General features: G+C 32.8%; 1 protein-coding gene across 2 annotated transcripts in view; it reads right to left on the bottom strand.

Annotated features, from left to right (window-relative positions):
• CNTNAP4 (contactin associated protein family member 4) overlaps positions 1-9720 on the bottom strand; it is a 677206-nt gene that overhangs the window by 4259 nt on the left and 663227 nt on the right. Inside the window, exons 22-23 of one of the 2 annotated variants that reach the window (XM_007497949.3) lie at positions 5002-5220; positions 4590-4661 (exon numbers count right to left, since the gene is read on the bottom strand). In XM_007497949.3, the coding sequence (XP_007498011.1) occupies positions 4590-4661; positions 5002-5220 (291 nt within the window). The remainder of the gene's footprint in view (positions 1-4589; positions 4662-5001; positions 5221-9720) is intronic. The other variant, XM_007497950.3, reaches the window with a different exon arrangement.

Here is a 9720-nt window from a genome sequence, read left to right as displayed (position 1 = left end):
TATCTCATTTTAATGCTATGAACACTTTCTAAAATTATGTATCTCTAGTTCAAAGATTTTTATTCTGCTATATCACCAATTTTAATTTTAATATAAATGACTTTCAGTTATTGACTGAAATAGGTTAAAACTGAACTGGGACACGTATGGTTTGAGTGGCAATATCAACGCTATCTTACTCAGTCCATTTAGGCCAGGTATATTTAACCTGCATTATGGGGACTTTTTAAATATCTGCATTTTAATATCTTCCTTTTGTTATATATATATTTTATTTAAGGCATTTAAAACTATTATTCTGAAAAAGAGTCCACAGGCTTCACTTGATTGTCAATGTCATGTCATGTCATGTGTCAATGTCATGACACACATAAAAATATAAGAACCCTTGATTTAGTTAAATTCCTTGATCATCTCAAAGAAGCTTATTTTAATGCGTGATTTTGAGGTAGACTAGTGTACTGGAAAGTGACGGATTTGGATTTAGGAGACCTTTCAATCCATTATCAAAAAATTATTATTTTGTGACTCTGGATAAATCATTTAAACTCTCTGACCTTCATTTTCTTTATCTATTAAATGAGAAAGGAAAACATGGACCACCAACCTCAGTGGGGTATTCTGAGAAAACAAACAAACAAACAAAAACAGGATCCTAAGAAGCTAAGTAAATAAAAACAATTGAAGATTCAAATCTACTTCAATGATTTGTTGGAAAATACTTTTCTGAACCTTAAGATACTATAGAAATTAAGGCAGTTAGTCAATGCAGTAAGTGGATAAGGAATTAAGCCTTGAGGCAAGAAGTTAAGATCTGAGTTAAATCCTGCCTCAGACACCTACTAAGTATGATTATGGGCAAGTCACTGAGTTTTCCTCATCAGCAAAATGAGCTGGAGAAGGAAATGGAAAACCACTCTAGTATCTTTATTTAAAAAAACCCAAATGGGCTCATTAAGAGATGGACACAAACAGACAAATACCACCACTATATAAGCTGAAAGTTACAATTATTCTGTTTAGGTAAACTTTTCATTTCATTTTGAATCTAGGCAGTTCCCCTTTTCATATTCCTAGAGCCCAAGAAAACTGATATGTTTGAATTATACTGAGGAAAAATTGTTATGAATTACAGATGGGAAATTCAAGTTAATTATTTATAAATTATTTGAATCAGTAGTTAATGCTATGGTAATGAAAGAGCTAAAGCCATAAAATCTCTTAGGACTAATATTGTGTATTTACTTAGTCTTAGATAAAACCAAATAAAAACAAAATATCAGGTTAATTCATCCATCTCTGTCTTCTTACAGGTCATTTGGTTTTGGTTTTGTTATTCTTTTTTTTTTTTAATAACTGCAGGTTATTTCCCCCACTAAAAGATAGCTGTAGAGAGAATCTAGGCCATGATTATAAACAAGATATCATTAAATGAGATCTTGATTGGTAGTGAGATATATATTTTTTTTAATTGTGTGGAATTAAAAAAAATAAATGACTTTCCTAGCTGAAGATAGTTACTGTTGATGGAGAATCTTCTGAAACAGTTAATGAAATAGAAAAGGTGTTTAAACCTGAAATTAAGCTCATTTCTTACATGAAGAATTCTAGAATCTCAAGAATTCTATAAAACAAAACATAATTAGAATGATAAAGTACTCTTTATCATAAATGTTGCTGAATGTTTAAATAATCTTCACTGATGTCTAGTTTACTAGTCTGGGGGTAAATTTTTAAGGAATGAAATATTCCTTCTGATTGCTCATTTAAAATGTATTTGTTGTTACAAATTTAATTGTCAACTACATGTAAGGGATTGTATTTTGGCATATTTGTTATGAAATGGAAGAAATAATTCTGAATTTGAAATCAGATGATTTGGTTTAAACTCTACTCTAATATTTATTACCTATAGGATTTTGAGCATTTTGGGGTCTCAGTTTCTTAATTTATAGAATTAAAAGATTATATTAGATTAATACTAAAGTCCCTTCCAGCTCTAATTCTATTTTTTTTAAGTTTGAAATTAGTAAACCTCCTCCAGGAGATGTTCCTTCTGTCCTTGAGGCAATTACAGGACTGTAGGAAAAAAAAAAAACAAACACTTCCATAGAAAAAACTGTAAAAAAATCTGAAATTGTCAGTGTGGAAAGGTGTCCAGAAATGAGAAAAAACAACAGCTAATGTGCTTTGTCTTTAATAAATAGCTCATCTAACTCAGTTTTAGTTTTGTGACAAATTTCAAACTGATAATTATACATTTTAAATCTTCAGCAGTGGCTGCAATTTTCAAGGAATTTCAGAAGCAATTACTATATGGCCAATATTACAAATGCCATCTCTATGATTGAACAGATAGAGGACAGTCAATTGGTATGAACTTTAAATTGAACAGCTTAGAGGAAATAATTAATCAGGGACTATGAAAAATGTGTCAAAGATCAAAATATCTATAAAATAAGAGGATGAACTTGAAATGAGTCATTCATGTTGTATGCTGACTGCATGGCTCTTCAGTGATCAATGTTCTCCAGCATTCCCCTCACCCCCATTGCTCAAGGTGCTCTGTATCATATCTACTGCCATATTTAAAGGTAAATATTTAGGATTCCTTTAGGCAATCAACTCCTTATCTGTTAAAATGCTAAGGCCAACCTTTTGTCTTTTATAGAGATTTCTGTGTATAGATCTAGATATTAAACACAAACACACACATATAAAGGAATCAATCATAAAATCTTATTTAGATATAGATGTAAATAGATATCAATTAAATTAAAATTATCATTAATCCCTAGAAACTAATAATACATGTATATACATATATAGACCATAAATTTCTTATATATGCCACATAGAAACATGTATATATTTGTGTGTTTCTATGTGTATATATACATCTACACACACATATACACTGTAAATTTCTTGGTGTGGAACAGTAATTTTAATTAATTGGTATCTATTCTGAAATAACAACAAAAAGGAAATACCAAGTAGTCCAAGAAGAAAAGCTATATTACCCTTTGTTTGCTGACTGGCCATTGACTGGCCATTACAAAAATAACTCTAAAATATAACTTATTCTTACATTTGAAAGTTGATTCTAATTTTTCTTTTCTGCTTTGAAACATAAATTATTTAAAATGTCCAGTTGTGTCCATTCATTGTTCTGTGAGATATAGGATGGTCTTTCATTGGTTCCTTTATTTGGAGTAGAAAGGATCCTTTAAGATGATCTACTCCAACCTCTTCATTTTACCAAGGCACAAGAGCAATCAATGACTTGCCCAAGGAAATAAAATGTCTTTGCAGTTCTATGAAGACTTGAGTATTCAATGGGTCCTATACAGTTGAAATGACTATTTTAAATAATAAGTGACAGAGCAAACAAGTCTCAGTCCTTTGACTCTAAATCCAGCTGTTTTTCTACATTGTAAGACTCTTTGGCCTCATCTAACCTTATGCTTTGTTATTGACTTTTCTGTATAATCAATGTTTGTGCTTTCTAAACAAAGGCAAAGATCTCTAATTAAAAAATGCTGAGAAACCATTCATACACTATAGTGTCAAGTTTTGATTTTCAAACAAGATGAATGAATGGTTCCCTTTAAAATTTGTGCTTTCTATCAACTGATTCAGAAAACCTATGTTTTTCATGAGAGAAATAAGGAAACGAGATATGTGTTCTTATTTCATTTTTGACCCTCATTTTATTTTTGTAGAATGGGAACCCTAATTGTCTAAGAAAAATGCACAGGACCTCAGTATTTCAATAATTCTTTTCTATTTGAATAAAAGCTGTATTTAAGTAAGTGTGGGCTACTCAAACAGCATAAGTAAAAGAACCATAAATCAGATTTTTAGACTTGCAGAATTTGTTGTATTGTCCACCATGCCATTGCTTCCTCTCCAGTAATAGCGAATGTAAACATGTGCTGTTTTGAGTCATTTTCTTTTGATATTATAATTAGACCACAGAGAGGGCATTATTCCTTTTGCAAGGAGGAAAAAAAATAGATTTTAAAATAGATCTTATTGTTTTCTCAATTTGAAATCAAAGCAAAAGACTTTTCCTTTGGGAAAGCCTCTAAACACATGCAAATTCCCATTTTCTTAAACATTAAGGCAGCACAAAATGTGTGCTTTAAATAGCAATTTTATCACAGATTCCATTACTCTTAATATAACCCACTCATAAAAGCAGCAGCATGTCCAGGGAGCCATCGGAATATTTTTTTCCTTAAGCATATGCTGTATGCCTAGGGGTACCTGGTGTCCATTTCCATATTGTAATGTTTTCATTGGATGGCTTTTCAACTATTCTTAAAATGTTCTGCTTCGGCACATTCCTCAACGACTTAGGTCCAACTATTTCTAGAGAAGCTGATATCAAGAAGATATTAGAAAAATAGAAAATAGGAAAACTAATCTGTTGATGACTTGTGATGACAGTGCTTGAAGCTTTTAAAATAAAGTTCTTTGCAGTTCTTTGCATGATGCATCATCACTAATTTAACCCATAACCAAATAGCAATAATGATTAAAATAAAAGGTTTCAAGGAAACTACTGTCATAGTCCCTATTACCTCCAATTATTGCAGAGTCACTTCTGATTGCATTAGCTAAGGGCTCTCCCTCATCTATTGGTCCAGAATGATCTGTAGCAGAAAAAAGGACAGTGACAGAAACAGGAAAATAGGGTTCTTAAATAATTCACACATGTTTGAAATGAGAGCAGAACATCTGGATGAATCAGAGGAAGAATCTCTGTCACGTTAAAGTTTAGAACTTTTCAGTGGAACATTTTCAAAGGAATAAGAAACAAAGAAGATGAAAAGAAGAAGTCTGCAAAACAGAGAGAAAAAGGCCAAATGGAAAACATTTAGAAAAGTAGCCCAGGGTGTCACCCAGTGTAAAGGAATGGCAATGTGAGGAGTGTTGCATACTCAATGGGCAAAATCTTGTCAGGGAACAGAAATAAGGAGAAACATATGCTACCTGCAAATGAATGTGTTGTTTCACTCAGTGGTGATTCAGCTCCAGCTAATGCTCCACAGTTGGACTCGGCTACATGTCCTTTGACAGTGACTGGGGCTGAGCTGGCATGGTACAAAGCAGCTTTCAAAGGAGCAATGTGGTTAAACTGCACAGAAGAGAGACATCCAGTGAACCCCTGAGAGCTGGCTTTCATTGTCTCCTGGTCCACATCACTATTTTCTGTTAATCAGAAGAAACAGAATACATAATTCCAGGGCAAGGCTAGAAAAGTAGGGGGAGGCAAGTCCCCCCAATAGGCACAAAATTAAAATTAGTTACGTATTGGAAGTATTATCCATTGAAAGTGTCACACCTTTATATGCTTGTATACATTTACTTATAAACAATCTATCTGCATATATGCATTCTAAGGAAATAATTTTTAATTTTTACCATGTTGGAAAGTATTCAGAAAATATTGATTAGTTCCACTTGAATGTAAGTGTAGCAATTATGGCTTCTTGTTAATCTTCCATAGTGTTTAGAGTAAAGGTTTTAGCAAAGGAATACTTTTTTTAGGTGAGTAAATGAATTTAAAGATGAAAAGGTATATACTATTATTATTATTATTTATATTTGAATTTTTAAAACCTACCACAGTACCTTTGCATATCATGGGACTTTAATATATGATTGTAGAATCAAATTGAGTTAAAAATAAAAAGATCAGAAAACGATATTAAAGAAGGAATATATTTAGCTTGAAGTTGATAAATTTGAATTGACTTCACTTTCTTCATATAAAGAAAGGATAAATATTCCATGATGGCAACAGGCTGTTTTGTCTTTCAAAATCAGGTGACAGTAAATTTAAATTGCAGAAATGAAAAATCAAGTTAGACACATTGAAAATGTCTGCATAATAAGTTCTGAAATACTTTTCCCTTTCCCCCACAATCTTCAATATATATTTATTGTGAATATATCTGATGTATAGAAAGCAAACACGGAAGGTGAATGGAGTTGTCATCCTTTGGGATTCTTATTAATAAAGCCTCTCAAATTAGTTATTTTTGTTTATTCAAAGTTGTATTTCCACTCTCCTTTTTATTTCATCCATTTTTATAAGAGTTCTTATTTTAGATAAGGGTATCACTGCTATTTATAGAGACACATTGTTCTCCCTTTTCCTTCTGAGATGTAAAGTAATGCTATATATCCTTTCCTTAATTATTTCTATTAATTTGGGTTTGACATCCCTGAGGCCAAAGGAAAAAGTTCAGAACTGATAGGGATTTGATAACTTTGCCCAGAATAATGCTTTAAAATTCTTATTAGTAACCAAAAGGGGTGGTGGGATGGTGGTGGCAGGTATTTCTTAATATAAACATATTATTGTGAAAGCAATTCAATTTTTCCCCCTAATATACTGAATTTTTTCAACATCAAGATTATGCTATGTAATTTGGGGAATTTTTTCAGAATACGAAGGTAATGTAGATCATAATATTCTGGAAAAAGTTTCTTTTTTTCCTAAATTATCAATTTATGAGACCTAAGCTTAGAGTATCAATAAGTAGAGAAATAACTCATTTTCACTTCTTAAGTCAAAAGATCCATCAATTTTTCTTTCTCTCCTAAAAGACTAGTAGAGTGTTGTTTTCATAACATTTTAAATATTAGTTCTTTCCCCATTTTAGGTGCCGTAATAAGTGATGGTTATGTGCACAAAACGTTTGGGATATGTGCTTATTAACAACTTTCTGTAATGACCAAAATATATATAGTGCCTGAATAAGGGACACATGTGCACTCAGGATGGGTCAAGTTCAATAAATTATAGAGCAGATTTATGCCATATGCCTTGGAAAAATTAGCTTCAGTTTATTCTAGTAGAGAAATATAGAAGAAATATAGAAGAAACAGTAAAATGGTAAACTTATCATAAGCACTAGTTTTGCTAATAACTCACAACAAACATTATTAGGAGGTATGGTGTTGCCCCAATATGACCTTGAGGGATTCCTGAAAACAACCTTATAAATAAAATAATATATTTATTCTAAAAGATACCATATTTTCACAATTTTCCTTAATTTTATTTATAGGGAAAAAAGGCATCCAGTCATTATTATATCATACAGTTGCTCCTGCAGTATATAGTAAAGAAGGCAATTAAGTGAGCAGACTATCTATGCTAAAAGGGGGCAATCAAGTAATCTAGTTTTCTATCCTATCACTTGGGAAGTTATGGCAATATTCCTAGAATTTAACCTTCTGCTCTTGAACATGCACAGTGTTAATTAGATATCTAGTACAGTGAGATTCATTTGCTAGAATAAAAGGTCAGGTATTCAAAAGGATGGAGCATAAAGAAAGAGCACTCAGTGTGATGGCCCCAGACTGTTTGACCCTAGGCAATTACCTAGCTCTAACCACTCTTCTGCCTAAGAATTGATACCTAGTATTGATTCTAAGGGATAAGATAAGGGTGTTTTGTTTGTTTGTTTTTTAAATGCAAAGGGACAATAAAAAAGAAAAACAAATAGGCATCAAAAGGAGAGGGGCTGGGTTCTATCAAGTCTCAAAATTTACTAGAAAACATTATTATTAAAACTATCTAGTACTAGTGAGAGTTTATCAGCATCGGTGGTGTCAATGTGGAATCTAGAAGCCTCCAAATTTGTAGCCTAGTAAGATTTGATGACCCCCCCATCCCCCAGTTTAGTTAGTTTAAAGGCTAAAAGTCCCAGTTTTGACCTTGTCACATGAGAGTCTCTCCCTGCAGGGTAAGTCCAACCTCAAGAGTCTCAGACCAGCATAAAGTAGTTTCCTGCTAGATCCACAGTGGTTCCTCACTAGCTTGGTTCAGGATGATGCTTTTTTGATGACAAGATGGTCTAAGTAGGGAGAGAGCTGACAGCATTCAAATCACAGGTTCTTAAAATACTAAAGTCTTAAATATTTTTAAAATAAATCTGAACTTATTCTGGGATAAAAATCAAATGTCGTCAGACCCATGAATTTTTCATAGAAGTCATTAATCATTACTTCACTGACAGGCAGTGCCTACAGGACTAAGGTTACTGCGAAGATTTGTCCAGACAACTTGGTTGCACACTTTCCAGTTACACGGTTATATCATGTAATCCAAATAGAAAAATTAATATGATTCAGTGGAGGATGTTTGACAGACCCTTTATGATCATCTGATAATGGGACAAAACTTAGTGTCTGAATGTAAAAGGAAGTTCCCTCTTTCCTCTAATTATTACTTAGCACCATTGCTATAGAGTTTTCATTAACTCATTCTTTTATCTCCTTGGCTAAACCTTATAGTTAGAACAGGGCTACATCTGCTTCTTTGTCCTTTTGGGGTAGGACAATGAATGAAAGAAGGAAACAAGCATTTCTTTAGCACCGGAATGTGCTGTGTACTTTACAAATATTTTCTCATTTGATCCTCACAACAACCTAGAGACACAGTGATTGGCTTGCCCAGAATTATACATCCAGCAAGTGTTAATAATCAGATTGGAGCTCAGGTTTTCCTGACTCCAGGAACAGAGTTTTAACAATCCTACCATCAAGTGTCACTATGATTTCATAATTCAGGAATAACTGGTAAGAAAATTCCCTGTCATAGTGAGTCAGTATCTTTATTGAAATTTATTGTCTTAGAGACATTTTAAGGGGACTTTGAGAAGTTAGAAGATTTGGCCAAGGTCATATAGCCAAAATGGGTCAGGGATAAAAATTGAAATGATCTGATTCTCAGGTCAGGTTTCTATGCATTATTCCATACTACATCTTTTATATTATTATATTAATAAAAATGTAAGCCTTATCACTTTTCTAAATCCAGCTCTTATAAAACCTTAAAATAGTTAGTTTCATCTTGTGCACTGTTTTTCCTTCTAAAGATATCTTATTATATATATATATGTAATCTATATTGGGGCGGCTCATTTTCTGAACAATAAAGCATTCTCATATTTAACTTAATAGACTTTATTGAATATTTTTCAAAAGAAATATTTTTAAGCCAAATATGTTAGGCTATATCAAAGAAAGTTGACATCAAAATGAAGAGAATTTAGAAACATCCTCAAATGAAATTTCCTACTAATTTTTAAAATAATTTTTCCAATATAAACAAAGTAGCAACATTCAGGGAGCAATATGATACCATGGAAATATTATTGGGTATGGAATCAAAGATCTGGGTTCAAATTCTATTCTCTGATACCTCTCACCTATGTGTCAGTTGGGCATATCACTTAAATACCCGGTTTCTCAATTTTTTACCTGGAAATTGAGGTACAAGATTGCTTCTGAGGTACCTTCTAATCCTTGATCTCAGTGACTGTAATCTGGCATAAGGAAATAAAATGTTTTCCTTTCTCTTTTTTTTTTTGAGTTTAAAAATATTTGGCCTTCCTGAAGTGAAATGTAAGTGAACGATAGCTAGAAAGAGAGAGAAATAAAAAGGGGAAAAGAAAGAAAGAGAGAAAGAGGAAGGAAGGAAGGAAGGAAGGAAGGAAGGAAGGAAGGAAGGAAGGAAGGAAGGAAGGAAGGAAGGAAGGAAGGAAGGAAGGAAGGAAGGAAGGAAGGAAGGAAGGAAGGAAGGAAGGAAGGAAGGAAGGAAGGAAGGAAGGAAGGAAGGAAGGAAGGAAGGAAGGAAGGAAGGAAGGAAGGAAGGAAAGAAAGAAGGAAGGAAGGAAGAAGGAAGGAAGGAAG

This window comes from Monodelphis domestica, chromosome 7 (assembly GCF_027887165.1).
Source record: "Monodelphis domestica isolate mMonDom1 chromosome 7, mMonDom1.pri, whole genome shotgun sequence".
NCBI lineage: Eukaryota > Metazoa > Chordata > Mammalia > Didelphimorphia > Didelphidae > Monodelphis > Monodelphis domestica.
This window is presented reverse-complemented; position numbering and strand designations above follow the sequence as displayed.